Genomic DNA, 25,155 nt, shown 5'->3' on the forward strand with positions numbered 1-25,155 from the left:
AAAAAAGACACAGCGCACAACGCTCATAGTGCATTAAAAATATTATTCACATAAACAATAAATGGGTGAGTAATGTGCGTACATCAAATGCAGTAATAACAAGCAGTTTCGGGATATGTTACCCAACGTCTCCGGAGACCGGATCAGGTGTCCTAGCAGGGGTGAAAATGCTGTCCTCGGTGGTGCAGGGTCCTATTGGGGTAGATGCACAACCTCTGCTGCTTCTTGCTCCCCAGAGCACGAGTGGACCGGGAGCTGCTGATCCCTGCAGTGCTTCAGCAAGGCAGATCTGGGCATCAGCTGGGCGCTAGCACTCTCCTCCGTGTGGAGCGCTTCCTGGTTGGTGACGTCACCACGGGGATTCGGCGCCGTTCGAACACGATCAAATCGCGCAGTAGGGTGCTAATAAATAGCTAGAGCACTTGTCAAATTGTCCTACGCGTTTCGAAACGAAAAGTTTCTTCATCAGGGACTGAAATCAAGTGGATTCGGGTAGAATCTAAATACCCCGCGATCGTGCCTCATTGGTTTAGCTAAACTAATGAGGCACGATCGCGGGGTATTTAGATTCTAGATTCTACCCGAATCCACTTGATTTCAGTCCCTGATGAAGAAACTTTTCGTTTCGAAACGCGTAGGACAATTTGACAAGTGCTCTAGCTATTTATTAGCACCCTACTGCGCGATTTGATCGTGTTCGAACGGCGCCGAATCCCCGTGGTGACGTCACCAACCAGGAAGCGCTCCACACGGAGGAGAGTGCTAGCGCCCAGCTGATGCCCAGATCTGCCTTGCTGAAGCACTGCAGGGATCAGCAGCTCCCGGTCCACTCGTGCTCTGGGGAGCAAGAAGCAGCAGAGGTTGTGCATCTACCCCAATAGGACCCTGCACCACCGAGGACAGCATTTTCACCCCTGCTAGGACACCTGATCCGGTCTCCGGAGGCGTTGGGTAACATATCCCGAAACTGCTTGTTATTACTGCATTTGATGTACGCACATTACTCACCCATTTATTGTTTATGTGAATAATATTTTTAATGCACTATGAGCGTTGTGCGCTGTGTCTTTTTTGTATTTATCTGTTAGCTCCAGGGGGTCCCTGAGCCCCCCCTTCATCGCAGCTGCAGACGCTCAATTCTAGGTTAAGTTATTTAATTCACTTTATTATCACTTTATCACGTCACGTTTTAATTAGTTGCGCACTGTTATTTCTTCTTTTTTCCACTTGAAGATTTATATGTATGGGTTAATGAGTGAGTTTTAACACTCATACATGTTCAACATTAAACACGCTGTTTTTTTACAACATATTGGCACATAACACTAGATTATGTAAGTTCTAGTGGCCGCAATAAAATACATGTAATCTGGTTGCTACATTAACCGGGAAGAGTTTCAGTTAGGTCAGACCAGGGGTATAAAAATCAGTATTTGTGTGATTGTATTATATTGACAAAGGTCCCGTTGAGGATCGAAACGTTGATGTGCTTTATTTAATAAATGTACACTTTCCTAAGATCCAGTGAGTGCCATCAGACTACTATCTTTGTAGCAACCTTACAAGAGCACTCCGACAAGTACTGTATATACCAACCATGTGACTGCTGCTAGCAATAGACTGTGTGTGTGTGTGTGTGTGTGTGTGTGTGTGTGTGTGTGTGTGTGTGTGTGTGTATGTATATATGTATGTATGTATGTATGTATGTATATATATATATATATATGTATATATCTACAGGCATACCCCGCTTTAAGTACACTCACTTTAAGTACACTCGCGAGTAAGTACATATTGCCCAATAGGCAAACTGCAGCTCGCGCATGCGCCTGTCATCACGTCCTGAACAGCAATACCGGCTCCCTACCTGTACCGAAGCTGTGCGCAAGCAGGGAGACTATAGAGCCTGTTACAAATGCGTTATTTACATTGGTTATGCACGTATATAACGATTGCAGTACAGCACATGCATCGATAAGTGGGGAAAAGGTAGTGCTTCACTTTAAGTACATTTTCGCTTTACATACATGCTCCGGTCCCATTGCGTACGTTAATGCGGGGTATGCCTGTATATGCAAATATTTTTATATATTCAGCTCAGATCTGTTGGCCAGGGAGGTTTACGCCTCCTCAGAGTTAGAGAAGATAGTTGCTATGTGCAATACTGCAATCCCCCCCTAAGGCCGGGGCCATAGAGGGGTGAGGAGTTCCGAGCCGCGCTGACGCTGAGGCTCGCCTGCTGAAATCTGCGCGATTCCGTGGACTTGCAGGCGAGCCAGCGTGCGTGAAGGGAGCCGGGGGGAGGTGGTTGGAGGCGGGGCAGTGACGTCGCTGGGCCAATCGCCCGCGACGCACTGACGTCAACGTCACGGCGCCGTGACGTTGACGCTGCTTCAGGCTGATTGGATGTTTTCAGCCGACAGCGCGCTGAAAAACAGCTTGGCTGTCGGCTGAAAATTCCAAAGCCTCAGCACGCCTGCGGACGCTCGCGTGAGCCCCCTCTCAAGGCATCCTCATTGAGGATGCAGGTGCTCAGCGCTGAGTGTCCGCACGGCTCAGCGCGGCCTGTCCTATGGACTCGGCCTAACTAAACTCCCACGCCCCCTATTTTCTCTTTACAGTATTGGAACCAGGAGGTACTCTGGAGCTGTGCCAGGCTAATAACAGCTCTGGGGATCCCATGGATCCCGGGATAATACCACTAACCTTACCTGTAACTACTTCCTGGTTTAATGGGATTTAAATGGCTGTCCAATAGGAAGGAAGATTTAAACTTGGTAACTTCACCGCTATGTCTGGAACAGAGGGGGGACGGGGGGAGGGGGGTGTATTGGGATTGCTGTTTTATACAATGGTGCCCTGCATGCAACATTTTTACATTTCTTTTTAAAATACAGGATGTGCAATGTGCGCTGCTTTACATAGGAGGGTGACATAGAGGCAAAATAGCTTGAAGTTCCTTAACAATGCATTTATTAGAGGCGTTTATCACTCTCACTGCTTGTGAGTGGCAGTTGGAAAACACCTGAGCCTAAAATTTGTGGCTGTTTGCTGTCCACTACTGTACTTCATTTTTACATGCTGTATATAACCTCTGCTTTGGCCAACATGGAAAATGTTATACAGTATAGTGATGAGTGAGAGCTCTCTCTACCTCAGGCATGGTGAGCGAGAAACATTCAGCCCCTGGGAAAGACGGGGATGTACCACCAAGTCTTATGCCTCTAGGAGCTGCTGAAGAACTCTTTTCCCATTCCAAGGGTGCGTGTGTTGAGGAACCCCCTTACTCTCCATGATGACATTACTGTATGTGAGTTTCTTCATGATTCCCAAGTGGAGGGTGTTAGTGACTCCCCTTAAACTTTCCCAGAGAGAGTAGATCAGGCTGCCACCTTTTCCAAGCGTATTCAAGTTCCACTTTAACTTCCTCTGGGAAGGTAGGGGTCCCTCATCAAATGAGTCTATAGAGGATTAGACAAGCCTCCATTAATTTTCCAATTGGATCGTAGGCATTCTTTTCTTAATCTTCCTGAGGAGTAGACGTGAACCTGCCCGTTTCCCCTAACACTTGTAGGCTAGATCCTCTTGTTCTCTGTATGAAGGTGTTGGTGAATCCCCCTCACATTGTCACACGGTTACTCCCATCTTGTGTTATTACCGTCTGCACTATTGTATGCATTAGCGAGCAGTGTGATTTATGTCTTCTTTCTGTATAGGACCCCGTCAGCGACTGAGGATCTAATTCCGACAGGACTCCTGGAACTTGTGATCTGCCTCACTTTCCTTAAAGGCTTATGGTGGCCACGTCTCGTCTCGCCAACTCCCGGAGATTTTTATTCTATCTGTTGGGTAGCACACACATGGGAGATATGAGCTCTAAAACCCAACTGCCCAGCAAAGAAGCTGCTCTGGCGGGTAGATCTGAGGCAATGCGTGTTTCAGGTAGGTCACCAGTAATCCCAATTTTTTTATATTATGCAAATGACGAGGCTGTCAGAATTGCGTTTGATTATGGAGTTATGATGTACGTTATAGTGGTGACTGTAAAAAGCTTTGATAGTTTCACAGGCAGTTGTACATTTGCACCTAATTTTCTGTGTGTATATTCTGCCACCTTGTGATTCTAGATTTAAAAAAGTAGTGTAGGCGTAATTCACAGTTGTAGAAACTGAACTGCTTTCACACGTACAGGTGTATACTATATGTACTCGACATATGCAAAGCTAGAAAAAAGGTGCTATTTAATAGCGACATAGAACATTCTACTTTTGAAGTTAGTAGGTGTTAGTTAGTGTTGCAGTGTCATGTCAATTTCTAAGCTAATTTTATTTTGGCATGTATCAAAAGTATTAATAACATCATTGCAAATATACATAGAGAAACTAGAATTGTTGCAAAGGGAAATAAATAAATGTGTGTGTAAATCAAAAATGAAGTTATGCATGACCGCTGTGTAACCTTAGATTAAAATACAGGTAAAAGGGATGCATTTGGATGGTTGCCATCTGTAGTTCTGACATACTGTATCTATTTTGATCAACCAGCATCTTACTAATTGCATTGTGTCTTATTGTGTTTTATGTTTAAAGCCCTCCCCCTCCTTAAACCTTTCTCACTGACTGCCTCACACCTCTGGAATGCCCTTCCCCTCAATATCCAACTAGCACCCTCTCTATCCACCTTTAAGACCCATCTTAAAACACACCTTCTTATTGAAGCATAGGAGTAGCTCTGTGGCTGATACTTTACACCTCATACATCGACCTTGGCCCCTTGCGGACGCACTTACCAGAACACCTTTCCACTGTCTCTGTACGTTATTCCTACTTACCACTTAGATTGTAAGCTCTTCGGGGCAGGGACTCTTGTTCCTAAGTATCACTTGTCACCGGAGACCAGGTCTTTTAACACCTTTTAACTGGGATCATTCACTACGCAAAACAAGGTAGTGGAATAAAATTTAATTTATGCTCTCTGTACAGGAGCCCACGGTGCCAGAGATACCGAGCCGACCGACTCTCAGAGGCAGACTCGTACGCCCGAAATCTCATGGCTTCTAAGCTGAGATCGGATCGCACTGCTTCTCTGAACCGTGCACCTAGCTCTGGCCACTCATCCTCAGTCACTAAGTCAGGGGATGGGGAAACAGGTACGTTGGAAGGGAGGTCAGAACACAATGCAGACTTGGTCTGGCTTACCTGCCTGGTCTCCGTGGGACCTCAGGATTCGTTGGTCCCAAATGCAGGAGGACGGTGATCTCCTTAGTGGGCAGGGGTACCAAAGGCTCCCCTGCCTGGGCAAGTGCCAGACTTTGGCTCTGTGTGACCACAGCCACAGAAGCATCTTCTTCTGCAAAAGAGCAGATAACGTGCCCCAGGCCATTACCGAGCTAGATCTCAGTATCTAAGCCTTGCAGGACACCTACAACCCTCACTCCTCGACCGGCACCCCAGTCGATAAACACTCGGGCAAGCTGGATTGACCAAGGTCCCCCGTCTGGCATGGTGACCTGCATCCCTGTTCCCGGGAGCAGGTCCTCTGGGCTGACCATATCAGGTCACACCAGAGTGATGGTGGCACCGGAGTCGATCAGGCCGGCTGCCTGGTGATCTCCGATTGTCAGTGGATTAAAATGCTTCCTCCGGACATCGTTCACCTGCAGCCCGACAGCTGCAATTGGATTTCCGCTCGAATCCTCCGCTGTGCTGGCTGGAGATGGTGTAGGGACCGCCACCTGGGTCCTCAGCTGAACCTGGTGGACGGCAGCTTGCTGCTCCCCTGTTGGTGCCAGTCCCACGTAGGCGACTGCTTTTGCTGCTTGGGTACGTTGCCCCGGATTGGGGTTGCTGGTACGGTGCAGATCGGGGCAATCTGGCTCCAGATGCCCGGTCCGATACACTGATAGCACCGCCTCTCATGTACAAATTCTGTGGGCTTTGCTAAACTCCGCCCGGCAGGAGTCTTGGTCCTCCTGGTCGGGGTGAGATGAGCAGCTTCAGCCGCCTTGAGCACCCGGGTCGGGGCGACCCCGGCAGGAGTGGGTGCCCGCTTTGCGTATTGTGGTGAGTTGTCACAAACTCGTCTGCCATCCTGGCAGCCTCTGTGAAGATCTTGGGCTTGTGGTCAATCACCCACTCCCTTACTTCAGGCAGACATTTCTGCAGGAATTGCTCCCGGAAGACGAGGTCCAAAAGTCTCGGAATGTAGTGACCTTGCACCCCTCGATCCACCGCGTACCATTCTGGGTTAGCCGGGATGCAACTTCCATGTGGGTGTCCCAGGCGGTCTTCTCTCTGGACCGGAACATCCCCCGGTAAGCCTCTGAGGTTGGGGCATACCGCTCAAGCAAAACCACTTTTACATATTTATATTCCTGGCTATCCGCCCTCGAGATTCCCTGAAAGGACTTTAGGGCTGTCCCGGTCAGCAGGGGTGACAAGTGTATCACAAATGTCAAAAAGATTATCTCTGCCTGAACACTTTCATTTGGAATCAAGGTATCAATTGCAACACACACACGCCGCTCATTTTCTTTGAATAGATTTACGGTTAACGTGCAGCTGTTGTTGTGACAGGCTAGTGCGGGCCCTTCATCTCTGCCTTTTCCTAGAGTTTATTAATGTCGTATTACAGTACAGCCATGTGAGCTGAGACAGTGCCTCGGAGCAGGGGTGCTAAACTCCAGTCCTCAAGCCCCCACAATAGGTCAGGTTTTTGCTTCAACACAGGTGGCTCAATCAGTCCCTGCTTCAGCGTAGGTGGCTCAATCAGTCCCTGCTTCAGCACTGGTGTAGCCACCTTGGCTGAAGCTGGGATATTCTGAAAACCTTAGCTGAGGTGGGGGGGCGGGGGGGAGGGGGGCGGTCTTGAGGACTGGAGTTGAGCCCCCCTGTCTCAGAGAATGTAAAATCAAATTCATGAAGAAAATGCAATTGTTTGGTACGCCCTAGATCAGTTTGTTTTACAAATGCTAGGTGTCCATAAACCATATCTAGAGTCAAAATCCTTCTACAATCACTGTCATTTAGTAAGCCTCATCTTGTCTCTGTCCCTCTTGCTTTAACAAAGTAAGATAATGATTTAAATCATTAACCGTTGATCAGCTGGTGCAGCCTCTTTACCTGCAAAATAAATAATAATAATAATAATAAAAAACAATAATGTAATACGTATACCAAAGCTTTTTTTTTTTTACATGTACGGCTCCACATTTGAAGGATGGACACATGGTCACAGCTTGCAGGCCCTCTTTGTTAAAATAAGTAGGTCAACAGCAAACAATTTATAGGCCAACAACGTAGGTGTCAAGCTATGCGGCAGAGCGCTGGAAGGCTACACTTCTGTATTACTCTTCAAGCCGAAGGAGCAATGGCATCCGTGTGTAAGCTAGGCACAAAACTCATTTAAGTCCCGGGAGATCTTGGGTTTAGAATTCATCTCACACTCCGATGTGTGCACCGGCATGCACTAACACTGCACCGCCTGGCCCTCCCACAGGACTGCAGTGGGTCTGATAAGCGAGGTAGCCATCCAGCAGTCTCTTCCCTGACAACAGATTAGAGGTTGCTGGGTAACCACATTGCTGAAGGAGGAGAAAGTTTTTGCACAACTGGAATTGTCTTGAATACGAAATGATTGTAGGTTTTGAACTGCATATTAGTGGCGGTTGGAGGGTGATGGGACTGGAGGAGAATACATTTTATTTAAAAGGAAACAATAGTTTCTCCCCTTCTGTTTCTCCAGTGTTTGACATTAACCCCTAACTAACCAATGTATGCCTGTTAGTAATAGGACACAACATCTCGGCTTCGTTACGATCATTTCAACTCATGAAAGGATTAGATTTTTCCAGGGGGAATACGTTATATTTTCTTTGGCGCATTTCATTAAATATTGAATTCTTCACCAGCTATTAGGTCTCAATACAGATGCCATCAAATTCCATAGGACACTTTGCACGAGGAGAGATTGACTTTAACATTCAACAAGGCTGTAGTTTTATGTATTGGGGGCCTTGTTCTGATGCAAACTATGGTTCAAGCTCCAGCTTTGGTGACGCGTGCAGGACCTCCACCCGCTTCCCACCTGCTGTATGTGGGACTCGGTAAGGTGTTCCCTCTTCACATTTAGGCCTTTAACCAGCCAGGTCCCATGTGGCCACTCTGACTGGCTGCATCGAACTTTAATGCATAATGTCCTTAGAAAGGAGGACTGGTAAGGACCAACAGGAGGGGGCAGCCAGACTCCCTCCAGCTCCACCTCCTTCCTTCAGTCCCGCTGAAATAATAGCCGCCACTCTCGGCTGATACGGGCACCAAGATGTATTCATTTAGCCCAGTGCTAGGTTCGCGCTGCTCAATTTCTATGACAAGCGAATATTTCATTGGTTCTAAAACATCACAAGTATTACTATGCTGATTTTGTGTAATATTTGCTAAGACCGCATTAAAAGGGACTCTTGTGGCTTAGCATTGTTAAGTAAATCTGACCCTTGTATCATTTGCTGTCTTATGAAAGGATTTAGCTTCGGTTTCACGGGTAAGCTCTTATTACCTGTCCCTTTGTAATCATATGCCCATTCAACTTTTTATCATCGCTGTTTTCTGCTACTTAATTCCTTGCGACCAGATGAAGTGATTATGATACTTGAAGCATGTTTTTTAAAAAAATGGCTTTGGTTAGTCCGACTACCTATGGTAGTAACAGTTTACCATATATTAGCCCCCTAGTAGCCCATGATCTAATATATGCAGCCTTTGATTACCTTGATTGAAAACGAATTACTTTAGCAGCTGATGGATTCGTTCTCCGTGATCGATCTGCAAAAATCCTGCTTTCCAGGGTTCACTAAATGGCTGCCTTTCTGTTTCAATCAATCCTTCTGTCAGCAGCTACAATGTATCCTTCTATTACTAAAGTAATTATCTATTACAGTTTGGAGCTCAAACTGCTGGGAACATTGGCAACAAATTATCCTAAAACAGGAAAGTGTTGCAAAGATCTTGCACTGCTTGGGAAGTGCCAAAACCTGATATTGAAATCAAAGGATGCTTTAAAACTAATTGAAAATGGCATTAAGAGTTGAATAATAATAAAAAAAAATACAGTAAGTTATCTAATACTACAGAATTGATTTATTAAAAAAAAACATAGAAGATTGTGCATGTTTTGTTGCTTTAATTTTAGTTATAATAAAGACAAAGCCGTGAGCCAGGCTACACCTTCTATTATATATTTAGCCATTTGTGCATAGTAACATTACAAAACAGTTTGTTTAGGGGCAAATGTATCAAGGCAAAATAGGTGCTATGCTAGGCTAAAACAAAATGCACTACAGTATGTCTCCGTTAAAAAAGTTTCATTGCATGTAATATTTTATTTTTTTTTGCCTTTTTCCCTCTGACATGTGGGGCATTTGTTTCCATCCGAATGATTCCACTTTTTCATAGAAACATATACCCCTTTTAACTGTAGCTATGAAGATAAGAACACTTAGATTGTAAGCTCTTCGGGGCAGGGACTCCTATTGCCGAATGTTACTTTTATGTCTCAGGCGCTTATTCCCATTATTATGTCACGTGTATTACTGCTCTGAAGCGCTATATAAAGATAAGCGTACAAGAAGATGGAATACAAAATGATGCATGGTCTATATCAGGTGAGCGCCCCCCCCCCCCTTTCTGGGTCAAATGACGCCACAGCATCACATGACATCGCATTATCATGGCAACGTGACGTCGTGGTGTCAGAAGATGCCCTGGTCAACATCATTGGACTTATCACAAAAGACTAAGGAACTTTACTATGTATGGCTTGGATGATAAAAGGTCTAGAGGTGTGGGGAGGGGGGGTGGCCTGTATGTGGCGGGTGCACGGCTCGGGGGAAGTTGGAGGCTAATACAGTAAGGAAAGGGGGCTCAACTCTAGGCCTCTCTAAATCTAGCACCCGCCGGCTTACCGCTTTCTTTACCTGCCGAGCGAAGACTGGCCCCTGCCCTAGACCCTGCAGCTATGGGAGCATTCAGTTCCCTCCGTCACAGTGGGGGGCAACCGCCCCAGGTAAAACTGCAGGCCCTTCCCATACTGCTGACACCCCCCCACCCCACACCGAGAGGATCCCTATTCCCCCTGGGCTAACCAGCGGCACCACATCCGCCCTGCTATTCCCTTGCTGAGAAGGCCCGCCACCCAGGGATCCTTTCAAAATCATTCCCCATTAGACACCTGTTCCCCTTCCCTCAACGTACCTGCCGCCAGCCGCCCAGCCAACCATGGCTACAACTACCCTGCTACAACTTCTCCACGCTGCTCCATCGAAGGGACGCCCGCCCCCGAGCCTCCAGTCCCAACAGCGTCAAAAGCTGCTCCTTCCGCTGCCATACGCTCTTCTCTGGAACCCATCTCCCCAGGGGTCCTGCTCTCTAGCCCCCTGACACCTCAGTGGGCTTCCCGCTGTCTCCTAACTCCCTTCTCCTTGCCTTGATCTGCCCCCACTGCCTAAAAGGATCTCGGTGCTCCCCTAGCTACAGCAGCTCTCCCAACTAAGGGCCTGTCATCTGTCTGCTCCACTCCTAAGCTGCATGTGAGGTACCTTTAGAGGGCCTGGATAAGGGCCTCCTCTTACCCCCAGGCCTCACTGCTGACTCCTGCTCCTTTGTCTTGGGACTCTCTGCTGCTGTCCCTCACCTTCTAGACAGCTCATTAAACCTCAGCAGGAGTTCTTCCTCAGTTCCTTGAGGCCCTGACATATTTCCGATAGGCAAACCGCAGCCACAGACATCTCTTCCCAGCCATTTCCTCCATCTTTATGACCTCCCAAGCCCTCTCTCCTTCCCTCCATCATTACCCACCTCCTCCCCACATACAGTTAATCCATTTAGCCCCTCATAGTGGGCTAGAGGAAAGGAACCACCCAACAGACCCAGGGATCCTAAACTCCAACAAATGGAAAAAGGGGAGGGGGGTCCATAGCACCCTTACAGTCAGAAGGGCTGGGAGTCAACTTGGTGCTGTGGTCAGGCCATTCTTCCCTTATGTTCATGTCAGGGCTCTCTTTACAATAATATTACTACTTGGTAGTCCATCATAGTATCTGCGGTTATATAGTGGTGTTTTTTTAGCAATAAGCAGTCCTACTGTGGGAACAGGCGTGACTGCAACATTACAACATTTGATTACGGTGGACCATACAGTGCATAACTTGAACTGGCGCAGATGCTTCCTTGCTCAACACTGTGGTTCCGATTTTCTTTCTTATAATGTATTCTTAAACGATATAATTAGCTGTACATGCCAGTCAACCGCAAAATAATTGTACGCTTACAATGATTTGTATTTAAGAAAATCACTTTGTGTGCTTATTATGACTGCACGACTCACTCCTCTATCTTCCCAGTGTTGCCACGAAAACACTATTCTGCAACAACTTTCTTTTTCTGCCTTACAAGAGCAAGCCACCCTCATTTTCTATTCTTAAGTGATTAGACAAAAACAATCCCTTCTCCCCGACCCCATTAAAACGAAGTAATATGTGCTGTCGTGATTAGGCTTCGCTATCATGCAGACGGCAGAGTCTGTTAGCAGAATTGCCGTCTGGGTAAGGGCAGAATGTCAGCACGGCTGGAGGTTAATGAAACGGATACATATCACTGCCTATTGATTTGACATAACACATGACAAACATTCTGCTGGAGGGCTGGCTATTAAAGGGGGTAACAATTTACTAATGATATAGAATCTAGCATTCATTTTGGTAGAGAACTTTGAGAAATATTCAGATTATTACTGTGTTCTGGTGTGGCGCCACTTCAAATATGCGGATCTCTACAGGTTTGACTGGTTGTGATAGGCGCAAGATCTAAACTGTTTGAAAGTGTCTTTTAGTAAGGGGGTGCTCACTTCTAGTCCTCGAAAACCCCTCCCCCCAGCAGGTCATGTTTTCTGGATATCCCATCTTCAGCACAGGTGGCTCAATCAGTCCCTGCTTCAGCACAGGTGGCTCAATCAGAGGCTCATATCACTGTGCTGAAGCTGGGATATAATTGAAAACCTGAACTGTTGGGGGGGGGGGGGCTTGAGGACTGAAGTTGAGCCCCCCTATTTTAGTACAGTCTGCCGAAACTCTGAACAGATATTCTGGCATCCCTGCATAATCTAGAAATCGCTCAAATGCTCCTTCCGTATTTAATAAATGTAGCCCTGGTCCCCCGTTCGTCCCTTTACCTCTGCCGTAGCTGCGGAGGGTAGTGCAGGGAGGTGGGAGTGGCGACTGCATCGTTGGAGACTCCTGGTGGCTCCCTTTGCAGGGCACCGCCATCTTGGGTGTGGTCACGCATGCGCAGTACAGTCGTGCATGCGCATTGCAGATTCTCTGTTACGGTGGTCATCTTGGTACACAGAGGTGGCCATTACACCCATGGGCTTCGTGGAGGCTACAACACTCAGCAGCCACTGGGGCTGCTAGATCACATGGCGCGAAACAGCCAATCTGGCTGCAGCATTCCCCTGCGGTCAGGATTGATACATTTGGCACGCTGCAGACCACGCCAGTCGGAGCAGGGACATCAGAAGGGTAGGGTGTGTGTGGAGGGTGTCGGTGGCCCCTGCACTAGGCTAGAGACCCCCCTTTAGCGTAGGTGCGTTCATCTGGGCCATATTTTTCTATTTGCAATAAACTTATGTTCATTCTGAGTTGCCCTGGATTTTTCTGATTTTTTCCCCAAGTTTGGTTGTCAGCTGGCTGTGTTCTGCTACTAACTACAGTATTGGATTCTTCACTAGTTGAATTCCCCCGAACTGCTTGGTAACTACCAATATTGCACCAGTGGTAAATAAATAGGTCATATAATAGCAATCTAATCTCTAGTTTATATGTACATTGAGAAGTTTAGAGGGAGAACCAAAATGGTGGTGATTCGCCATTGTGTGTATGTATGTATTTATACAGTGGTGTGAAAAAGAAAGTACACCCTCTTTGAATTCTATGGTTTTACATATTAGGACATAATAACAATCATCTGTTCATTAGCAGGTCTTCAAATTAGGTAAATACAACCTCAGATGAACAACAACACATGACATATTACACCGTGTCATGATTTATTTATCAAAAAAAAAAGCCAAAATGGAGAAGCCATGTGTGAAAAACTAAGTACACCCTTACTGCTTCCATTGGAATTAAGATTTTAAGTAGCAGACAGGTTCTGCTAATCAAATGCCCTTGATTAATTGATTATCAGCAAGTGTGACCACCTCTTTAAAAGCCGAAGTTTTAGTAGTTTGCTGGCCTGGAGCATTCAGGTGTGTGTTAACACAATGCCAAGGAGGAAATACATCAGCAATGATCTTAGAGAAGCAATTGTTGCTGCCCATCAATCTGGGAAGGGTTATAAGGCAATTTCCAAACAATTTAAAGTCCATCATTCTACAGTGAGAAAGATTATTCAAAAGTGGAAAACATTCAAGACAGTTGCCAATCCCAGCAAATTTACCCCAAGGTCAGACCGTGCATCTACAGGCCTCAGTTAGCATGTTAAATGTTAAAGTTCATGACAGTACAATTAGAAAAATACTGAACAAGTATGGTTTGTTTGGAAGGGTTGCCAGGAGAAATCCTCTTCTCTCTAAACATGGTAGCATGGCTTAGGTTTGCAAAGTTGCATCTGAACAAACCACAAGACTTCTGGAACAATGTCCTTTGGACAGACGAGACCAAAGTGGAGATGTTTGGCCATAATGCACAGCGCCACGTTTGGCGAAAACCAAACAGCATATCAGCACAAACACCTCATACCAACTGTCAAGGAGGGGTTATGATTTCGGCTTGTTTTGCAGCCACAGGACTTGGGAACCTTGCAGTCATTGAGTCGACCATGAGCTCCTCTGTATGCCAAAGTATTCTAGAGTCAAATGTGAGGCCATCTGTCCGACAGCTAAAGCTTCGCCGAAATTGGGTCATGCACCAGGACAATGATCCCAAGCACACCAGCAAATCTACAACAGAATGGCTGAAAAAGAATCAAGGTGTTGCAATGGCGCAGTCAAAGTCCAGACCTCAACTCGATTGAAATGCTGTGGCAGGACCTTAAGAGAGCTGTGCATAAACAAATGCCCACAAACCTCAATGAACTGAAGCAGCGTTGTAAAGAAGAGTGGGACAAAATTCCTCAACAATGATGTGAGAGACTGATAAAGTCATACAGAAAACGATTACTTCAAGTTATTGCTGCTAAAGGTGGTTCTACAAGCTATTGAATCATAAGGTATACTTAGTTTTTCACACATGGCTTCTCCATTTTGGCTTTATTTTTGTTATATAAATCATGACACTGTGTAATATGTCATGTGTTGTTGTTCATCTGAGGTTGTATTTACCTAATTTTAAGACCTGCTAAGCAACAGATGATTATTATTATGTCCTGATATGTAAAACCATAGAATTCAAAGAGGGTGTACTTTCTTTTTCACACTACTGTGTGTGTGTGTGTGTATATATATATATATATATATATATATATATATATATATATATATATATATTATATATATTCAAAAACGAATAGATGATACCGTTCTGTGTCTAACGAAATGCTTTTATTTGTGCGAGCTTTCGAGATACTCTGATCTTTTCTTCCGGTGGTGTTACAATGGATGAAGCCAAAAAAGGGTTTTTACTTTAAAACAGTGCATACTGGAATGTGATCTGTGATTGAAGCTTTTCCCTCCCCCCTGTGCAGTATGCGTTTTATGGTCCCTGAATGTAAGTGGTGTGTGTATGTATGTAAATATAAATTTGGAAAGCACCCACAGAATATACAGCGCATTACAAAAGGTGTGTGTGGAGTGGACGTGTATATAGTGGTGTGGGTAGGTGTAGAAATGTAAGAAGGTGTTGCATTACTATAAGTGTGTGTAGATACTATGTAGTCCCTTTTGGTCTATAGGGATGAAATTACATAGTGCATTTGTATGTGCAGTAGACAGCTTTGTGTGCACTCATATAGCGCAGTATGTATAAACATGGCCTTTAGTACTCATGGCAAGAGAATTCAGTTGTGTCAGTAATGACTCATGAAACTTCGGTCTCGGTTTAGGCCACCGCTAAGTGTCCTGAACAGTTGCATACATTTGTATTCATGCAACCGTCTCTCTTTCGGTGTTCTAAGATTACCTTTGAGTATGGCCACCTTCAGACCGTTCATCTTATGGCCAGAGTCAGAGAAATGTTCCCCGACAGGACTGTCTCTTGTTCCACGTGTGATTCTGTGGCGATGCAGATTCATTCTCTTATTTAGCCCCTGTCCCGTCTCACCTACTGTATGTAGTAGCAGCCCCCTGGGCATTTCATGCACATGACACGACATTGCTGGAGGAACAGGTGAATCTTCCTTGATTTTGTACTCCAGATTCCAGTGTGGTATGTGTATTGTGTCCGCTGTGTGGAGCATTGCGCAGGTTTTGCATCTTGTGCCTTGTTATGGTCTTGTCCCGCATTCAGTTGTATTGTTGGATACCTTACTTCTCACCATAATTTTCTTGAGATTGAGGTTGTCCGTATGATAATAAGGCTGTTTCAGGGAAGACCTGTTGCAGTCTTGTATCTTCCTGGAGAATGGGTTGTAGTTCCCTAGCGATCTTGCGTAGGGCTTCTAGGTGTGTGTTATATGTGACCACCAAAGGTACCATTTTGCTTGTCTCTTTCTGTCTGTATTCAAGGAGATCTCTTCTTGGTATTCTGGTGGCTTTGTAGATTTGCTGGTCTGCAATTCTGCGGTTATATCCACCGTTTACGAAATCCAATTTCAAGGCTGACTGGCCATAAAATTAAGGATTCGGAGGTGGCCATACTCAAAGGTAATCTTAGAACACCGAAAGAGAGACGGTAAAATGGGGTCTGGTTACAGAAGGGGTGGGAGGGTTACAATGATGTTCTTTCTGACGAAGTTTCTTGCATATGAAGAACAGAGGTTGAACAAGCCCATGGAAGTCATTTTATAATAAAATGAATACTGTACACTATGGTGTGGCATCGGTCCGTGCAGGGAATTCCGGTCCGGGTTAAACAAATGAAGTGGTCTCGGATTAAATAGAGAAAGAGTTGGGGTGAATGAGGACAGAACGTCCCGGATTTATAAAGTTAGGGTAGAAACATCAAATTTGATGGGTCTCATTTTTTCAATTCAAGGGTTCCATGTTAGAGTGACATTTTCAACAGGATCGTTCAGTACAGAAGTCATGACTGTAGATAAGTCCGGGACAGGGCCTTTCCGTGCCGCCGCAATCACACGCCTAGTAGACGAGACCGTGGGTTTGAATAATTTCCGTTTCTTATTGGCCATGTTCTTTACTGGCTTATGTCGAAGATTGAGCCACCTGTGCTGAAGCAGGGATATCCTGAAAACCTGACCTGTTCCCGGGGGGGGGGGGGGGAGAGGGGGGAGTCTTGAGGACTGGAGTTGAGCCCCCCTGATTCACAGCATACTATAGTTACAAATAAAAACATTGAGTGTAAGAAACACAAACATGGTTCACCCTCTACTCGTCATTGTTTGGCATTTTCATCATTAGAATGGAGAAATTCCTTTAACACTGCAAATATTTCCGTGGAATGTTTTTTTTAAAATATAGAATTGATTAAACCATTACTTCCACCACTCAATTTTAAAATAAACTCTGAGTGTGTGGATTTGTGATTAGACATTTTTTATTGGAGAACTCTATCATAGAAGTAATTGGAATGCAGGCTGTGTGTTTGAACTCCATCCTAAAGCCGCGGTGATGAAATCCTTATTTAAACATTTCTAAAGAGCGCCGCAAAGGGAAAACAATGTTCCATATTTTTAAGAGTCCTTTGATTTCCAGTATTTCACACACAATAAATTTTTGGGGAGATATTTGCTGTAGTTTCTGACAATAACACTTTTCAACTGTGGCAACCTATTCCATAGCTCTCATTTATCATGTCACAAGCATACACGCTTCAGGTATCACCTTATCCTCAGTATGATTATATACTGTAGAACACAATCAGAAAGTCAGCTACTGGTAATTGTACAAATAGGGTCATCTTAGATGATTACATTATTCCCATCATTTGTGCTTTGTTATGTGAGTTCCACAGTCCAGCTGGGCGTCTCTAAAGTCTAATTGAGAATGAATATTGTAGTGCTATCATCTTTGGCTTTGGAATAGTTAAACCTATGTTAAAATTGGAGCGCGAGAAGAAGCGCTGTGACATCACGCTCGCTTGCCGTAGGGGCGATTCCTGGCCTGAGCTGTTGCTCGTGGGGTGGGGGGGCGTGGCCGTGACATTTCGGAGCAGGTTCGCCCTCATTGGGCGAACCGCTCACGTGACCTGGCTGTTGTGCCACAAATACAAAGTTATTTGTCTCGGCAAGCAGCTCTCCGATCGCATTAGGCTAAGGCCCCGGTAACTCCGCTGCAACGCGCGCCCGCGAGATTGCCGGCGCGTGCAGCCGATTCCCTGGTCTGCAGCTCACTGCAGGAAGAGAGACCGGGGGGGGGGGCGTGGCGGGGGAGTGACAGGGGCGCGGCCATGACGTCACCCGGCAGGTTCGCCCTCATTGGCTGAACCGCCGGGGGGCGTGCCGTATCGCTCATCGCGAGTCCTGCTCTCAATTCTATTGAGAGCAGGAGCAACTCTCTCCCCAGCGCTGCGCCCCCCCCTCGGAGCGGGCTCGGCGCCATTGAGGGGAGGGCTCTCGTCCGTGCAGCGTCCGCCACAGCGGGCGCTGCAGTAGGCAGCGGGGTCAAGGCCTTAATCTAATGTGATTCCTCACGCAGCCGTCTCTCACGCAAGCAAGCAGCATGGACGCGGCCTTAAGCATCAGATGTGCATGCCACTTGTGGTGGGCAGCCATTGTTCTTAAACATGATGATCTATGCATAGCTGACTCCGTGCTAATATGGTGTCTATGCTAACATTACACTAAACTACCCAAATGCACCTTGCCCTTGCGTCTCTTAGTGAAGGTTACCCTTGATTAGATAAGGCCTGTTATCAATTCAACACCTCACTAATAGACTTCTAAGGCAAACAAATACAAGGATCAGACGTGCACCAATAATACATACACAATGTATTAATAATGATTTGGTATTTGGGGTAATTTCATCGTTTTCAGTATGTTTTTATACTTTAAGCTCATTGTCATTCCTTGTGTATCAAAATGTATTTTTTTTTTTATCCAATAATTGGATATTGCTTTTTATTGATAAGCAAATGTAGACTTCAACGCTGGCTAAAAATATGTTGTTATCACAAGTTTTCTTTTTGTAAGTTGTTTTTTGCAGCAGAGAACTGCTGAGTGCTGCAGTGGGAAGCTATCTTCAGGTACCTCATTCATATTTAATGGTGGCCAGATAGGCTTATGACTAATTTAGTGGAGTGCTGTAATGCACAGCACAGTTACAGTTTGTCAAATGTCAAATAAAATATGTTCCGGCATACTAACATAGGAAGGAATGTCTGCGCATTAATGGCTTTGCATAACGGTGCTTTCCAACAGAAAATGGGTTCATCACTATTTCTTAATTTTACCATTCCCCATCTTCTATTAAACCTTTTACTGTGCTCTGGGTAAAGCACATGATCCATCACCCACACGACCGTCTGTAGCTTGCACGATGAGCAACAGCCTCTTTGGTTCCTGAGGTCAAGGGGCTGGTCAGAACCAGGTGATCACGACATTAACGATCACATGATACTGGACACGGAATGTCTAAGGCAACCCCAAGGTTTTCCATGATACATTTTCTAACTTATTCCAACGCTGTCTAAGTTCTTCAACCATTGAACCAAAAGGTAGCGGTCGGGCAGGACTATAATAATAATAATAACTTTATTTATATAGAACTTTTCTCCTAATGGGAATTAAAGCACTTCACAGTTACAAAAAGGGAAAAAGAAGAAAACATTTAAGGTTATAAACAAGACCAGACACAAGGAAAGATACAATACAGGATGGGACGGTGCTGTAGTTATTAAATGCCGGACAGGTTGTGGTTCATGCCTGGGTAAACAGGTACAGATGCAGCTACGAGTATTCTAACACTGCTTTGAAAAATCTGGGGCAATCTCCCACTAATGCTGCAACATTGCTGTGGCATTTCTGCAGACAGACTAATGGCCCATTGGATTAACACAGCAGGGATCCCTTAACAGTTTGAATGGGACTACCAGGGACCCATGCTGTGTTAATCCAATGGGCCATTAGTCTGTCTGCAGAAATGCCACAGCAATGTTGCAGCATTAGTGGGAGATTGCCCCAGATTTTTCAAGGCAAATGTTAGGATACTCGTGGCTGCACTTGTACTGTAGGTCTCGATTCTGTTTTTCTATATTTCCAAAGAGGGGGCCTCTCGAACTGTACGCGGCAGATTGTTCCAAAGAGTAAGAGCAGTGTGGCTAGAAGCTCGGGCCCCAAAGCAAGTTAAGGAGATTCTGGGAACTGTTAGGAGTCCTTCGTCTGCAGATCCAAGTGAGCGAATGGGAGTGTAGGGAACTAGAAGTTTTTTACAGCAGGAAATAGAAGACTGCTGAAAGGGTCATTGCCCTGAAACGTTGCCCCCCTTTTTATTGTGTTTTTTCCCCCCACCTTTTTGGCTTGATGCTTACTGGCTTCATAAATACTAACACTATAATTGTGGATCGGGTATTCAGGTTGTTGGGAGGGGCTGGAATTGACACGGCAGTCTTGGTACACGTTGGCACCAATGACAAAGTTAGAGAGAGATGGAGGGTCCTAAAAAGGGATTTCAGGGATCTAGGCCAAAAGCTTAAGGCAAGGACCTCCAAGGTAGTATTTTCTTAAACACTACCAGTTCCATGCGCTACCGCTGGGAGACAGTCAGAGATTAGGGAGGTTAATGCATGGCTAAGATTGAGGAAGCTAAAATACTTTTGCAAATGGAGAAGGCATCAAAACTGGGTCATGTTTCCATAATGGGTGATTTTAATTATCCAGACATAGACTAGGGCAATGAGATTAGATATACAACAAAAGGAAACAGGTTTTTGGGGGTGACAAAGAAACCTAACTAATGTGCATAAACCTAGCGCTATAACTAAATCTAAAAACGTGCTAAATGATTTAAACAATATCTATCGTAATGATTTATTTCTTAACGTGATAATATTTACACTGTGACTTCTATAAGAAGAAACCCAATGTACCAGCAGCCAAGGGAAACTCACACACAAATGCTCTCTTCTGCATTTGTTACAACATGGATGAGATAAACAATGCAATTCCTAGCGCTTAAATAAAATTGATAAGGTACCAAATAGGAATGTCCAAATGTTGTTGCCTCAATCTTTGAAGGTAGATACTGTCCCAAAGTCCAGAAAGAGGGATCCGTTTCCGTGAAATCTCCTATGATAAATGAAGAGAACACAAAACCATTGCGCAGTACTAAAAGGACACTTAAGGATCCCATATCTCCCAGAAATAAGCCTACTTACAAGATAGCAGACTGATAATTTCAATGGATATAATCTGTGCTTGTTTCAAGGATTTTTTTCTTCTTGACCCCCCGTGGTATAATTCAGATCCTTTCTCCAGAAGTTCTCCATTAACATACACACCACAGATCCACCAAATTGCAAAAACAAGAGAAAAACCCCAATAGTGCAATATACTGTAGCTAAAACTTTTACTCATAAAAAATATAAAAACAAAGGTAAGACACACTTACAATGTATCTAACCCCTATGAACAGCACAAACTGCCGTCCGCAACATGTGATTACCCGACCGGCTTCTGCAGTGCTGGATCAGCGTCCTCCTTCTCCACTCCTGGCCACGAGTGTCCGGACGCTAAACGATGACGTCACTGCTTCCCTCCGGTGCAATCACACGCTCACGCAACGGATGAACTTGTCTTTGGCTCCGCCCTACGCGTTTCGTGACCGCCCGGTCACTTCCTCAGGGTATTTCAGAGCCGTAACCCACCGCTGCCTTTATATATCTTCATGCTGTCCCTGTTAACCCTTTGCAGTCCCCAACAATGTCTTAAAACAACCTATCCCATGTCCACAAAAAAATTAAATTGTATGATGTTTCTTGAACTGGAGAAACCACAAGGGTCATATACTAAATCTGACACAAATAGGATACAAATAGTTACTGTTACAATATAAAACAGGCTAATTGTTACATTGGTTAAGACTGGGCAGACATATAAGGGATATAATAGGCTTTGGCTATAGACTGAACAAACAACTATTAATTAAAAACATATGTGGGTGGTGTAGAAAATAAATGATAGATTAAATAGATTATAGGTTCTATTGAGGAGTGGTATCCTGACATCTGGAGCTGCATTGGTTAACAACCCTTCAAAAATACTAGATTCACTCCAGGATACTATTTAGTTATACATTGTATCCCCTTATTTGTAACACTAGTTTCATGTGGACACAATTGGGAACTCATGAAGGGGTGTTACTTTTAGCTTATCTGTGTGTTTGCTGCAAGTCTGCATCTACAGGGACACATTTATCAGTGGTTTTTTTTTGCATTTTATTGTTCATTATTGATTTTATGGTATTAATTACGTCTATTTAGAAATAATTTTACTGACTTTGTGATTGATAGGGTATGGTATTTATGCTTGCATACATACATGTTATAATCAATTAGTAAACAGTGGGCCCATGCCTAGCGCATCAGCACACGCACTTATACTGCGTGTACACAAACTCACTTTATTCGTTATAAGCGTTTATAAGCCTGCAGCCACGTCACGGCATGACCACTATGCAGGTCCTAACACTACCTGTGAAAATAGCAGTTTTTTTCATGTACCTGTGCAAGACAGGTATATTGAGACCTTTCTCCCTGCACTGTAGAGGTAAATGAGAATTGTCACAGGTAGCGGTAGGACCTGCATACTGGTCATGCCGTGACGTGGCTGCAGACATACCGCTTTGGCCAGAGAGTTTAAATAAATGACCCTTATAAGAAGACAAACAGTTATGTATGTAACTGTATATTTTCTTTCCTATTGGATGTAGCATTGGGATTTATTTCTTCTGTTGTATTAATACAGATGTAGATAGGTGAAGGGGGCCAGTCCCAGATCTGGTGCTCCAAAAACCCAAATGATAAGGGTAATGAAATGTTACCAATTCCGGTATAACGTATATAATATGTCTACGGGGGTCATATATATCTGTCCATTCATGTGTCCATCTGGACCGGTATCCGCGAGGTTAGGTGTGTATGAAGTTCGTGTTAACAACCCTGTTCGCGGGAGTGGAAGGCAGTCACAAGCGCCCCGCTTCGACGGAACTGCCTGCGCTGTCAAAACCACACCAATGTGAACTAGCGTGAACACATTGAATCTAAATAATCAACTGGCTGAAATAAGCACAATAAAGTTGAGATAGAATAGACTCACGGTGCCGCTGAATACCGTGCTGCCAGGCGATGATAGATAGCAGAGAGAGAAAATCCAAAGGGATCAGTGCAGCGGCAGCTCCTTTTGGATTTTTCTCTCTTATTACAGATGTAGCCAACATTATTGCAGCTGCTGGTGTGACACACACATACACACACACACAACATGCCAGTGGGAGAAGCAGTTGTTTTGAGTCAGCCACGTGTGGGATGGGGCTATGACACTGTTTTACCCGTGGGAGTGCAGTAGCAGGTGCAATACCGTTGGCTACAATCTTACAAATAGGGTCACGGTACCAGATGTAATTGTGGCTGAGAACTTGGTTTCCAGTGATCATCAATCAGTGTGATGTGTTATAGAGAGAGAAGCCGAGCCACACAGTACTACACGGAAACAACGCTTTTGTACTTTACAAAGTGTTAGTTTTTCAGAGATTGGAAAATATTGAAGGGGTTCTCTGGCTGGGTGGAGATATTTGAGCGAAGTGCAGGAGCAGTGTGAAAAGTAAAAGATGCAATACTAAAAGCAACAGACCTTTTGTGTCTGGCAGGTTCGTAAAAGCATAATGTTCTCAAAGAAGGGTGGTAGTTACTGTAAAGGATAAATAATCAGCTTTTAGGTTTGAGGGTGGGAATTCTAGGGGTGTTACATAGCGTGGAGATTGGCCCAGCCACACAGCTGGTCCCAATGGGGGGCTAGTTTGATGTTAAAGGTATGCCAGATATGCTGCCTTGACATTTAGAGTTTTCAGGGGAGAGTCTGATGGTGCGTGGTAGGGAATTTCAGAGCGAGGGGGCAGCACGGGAGTAGTCTTGTAGATGGGAGTGGGGTGTTAAGGCAGGAGGAAGAACAGATGATGTGGGCCGGGCAGCCAACAGAAATCCTGGGGCCCAGGACAAACTAAAGGTGCAGGGCAGCCCTGGCCTGGGCCTGGGAGGGTAGGAGATACGGCTTGGGGGCAGTAGTTATGGGTTTCGGGGAGAGAGGGGGCAGGAAGGAGAGAGAGGGCGAATCAGTAAAGAAGGGAGACAAAATATTTTTTAGGTATATAGTGCAAGTGAAAGGAGGGATAGTAACATTAAAGACAGAAGAGGACAATCATGTTGAGGGAGATAAGAGCATAGCAGACCACGTTAAGAATGTATTTATTTCTAACATGTTTTACCAGGAAATAATACATTGAGTTACCTCTCGTTTTCAAGTATGTCCTGGGCACAGAGTTATGCTCAGTCTTCACAGCTGGAGGTGAAGGAAAGGGAACACCATTATGGAACCGGAATATAAATGTGTCAGTGAAAGTTTTCACTTTGTTTTTCTGTGCACGCTTTAAAAACATAATAACCAAATAGTTGAAGGCCAGCACACACCCCTGCTAATGGATAGGGCTTTAGGGCTAGGACAAGCATAGACCACGCTCCGGTGCACTCACTTGTTTCTCATCGATTGTTAATCATCATACAAGAACATTTTGTTCCACTTTCTTCAGTCCTTTTGTCACGATCACAGAAATATGATTGTTTTGCCACAATAAACAAATTGCTTTTTTTTTTTTTTTGTTCCCCACCAGGGCATGCAGAGAGATGAAGGGAAAAACCCAGTTGCTCGGATGTTTTCTATTTTAAAATCCCATTGTCCTATATATACCGTATAATGCAACAATCTGCAACTTTGGGGCTTCCAATGCGCCTGTCAAAGGGAAATATCAAAAAGGCATATAGGCTTTTGAAGTGTATAGAAGAACTGACTTGAATAAGCCTGAAGGTGTACTGAATCTTAGTAAATCTGGAGTTAAGTACTTAGTATGTCTGAATGAATCATTGAAGCCGAGTTGCTGCCGGAAGCATCCTTTCCCGAGAGCGAGCCTCTTTCATCTTCAGACATTTTTTTGAATCCTTAAATATTCATCCATTTTACCTTGAGGACGTGGCTCTTGTTTTCTGAGGACGGTTCCTCCCCTTTGGGGATTTCGCCTCTAAAACAAGCCCTTCCAGCGCTCTGTTAACGTAGATGAGGATCTGGGAGACGGGGATTCGGTTCCCGCGACGCGCGTAAATGTATTTCCAGGAAAAGGACGTTTGTTTTATCATACTGTGCTCGTGGTATTTATGCGTGGACTAGTGGCATTAGTAGCACTTTCGATTTTGTATTATTTGCATTATTGCAGCAATATTGCAGTGGTTCTAAAGTCTCTTGTTCGGACCCAGCGGCAGATCATGGGTTAGAGCAGGCGTGGGCAGCGCCAGTCCTCAAGGGCCACTAACTGGTCAGATTTTCACGCTCCCTGCTTCAGCACAGGTGGCTCAATCAGTGGCTTAGTTGTTGACTGAGCCACCTGTGCTGAAGCAGGGGTATCGTGAAAAACTGACCTGTTGGTGGCCTTGGAGGATTGGAGTTGTCCACCCCGATCTAATAATATCTGTCAGGGTAAATCCGTGATATCACAGGCGCCATTTTCTCAAAGGGCAGATTTGGTCTGTGGGGAAGACTGAGCCACTGATTGAGCCGCCTGTGCTGAAGCACAGATATCCTGAAAACCTTACCAGTTGGTGACCCTTGAGGACTGGAGTGGCCCACCCCTGGGTTAGAGGCAACTAAACAATATAACGTTCATGTGAAAGTTGGGTGCAATCACCTCCGTGCTGATGTATTGGTTAGCTCTGCTGTCTCAGGTGCTCTGAGAGCCTGCGCATTATTCTGTAGCGATGTCAGTATACTCTGCATACTGTAGTATGAA

The 25,155-nt window shown here is 45.0% G+C and overlaps 1 protein-coding gene across 6 annotated transcripts in view; it reads left to right on the forward strand.

Annotated features, from left to right (window-relative positions):
• Positions 1 to 25,155, forward strand: part of MSRA (methionine sulfoxide reductase A) — a 442,168-nt gene that overhangs the window by 12,866 nt on the left and 404,147 nt on the right. For all 6 annotated transcript variants that reach the window (XM_075598684.1, XM_075598689.1, XM_075598690.1 and 3 more), the window contains exon 2: positions 3,717 to 3,942. In XM_075598684.1, coding sequence (XP_075454799.1) covers positions 3,795 to 3,942 — 148 coding nt within the window. In that variant the 5' untranslated portion in view covers positions 3,717 to 3,794. The remainder of the gene's footprint in view (positions 1 to 3,716; positions 3,943 to 25,155) is intronic.

This window comes from Ascaphus truei, chromosome 4 (assembly GCF_040206685.1).
Source record: "Ascaphus truei isolate aAscTru1 chromosome 4, aAscTru1.hap1, whole genome shotgun sequence".
Taxonomy (NCBI): domain Eukaryota; kingdom Metazoa; phylum Chordata; class Amphibia; order Anura; family Ascaphidae; genus Ascaphus; species Ascaphus truei.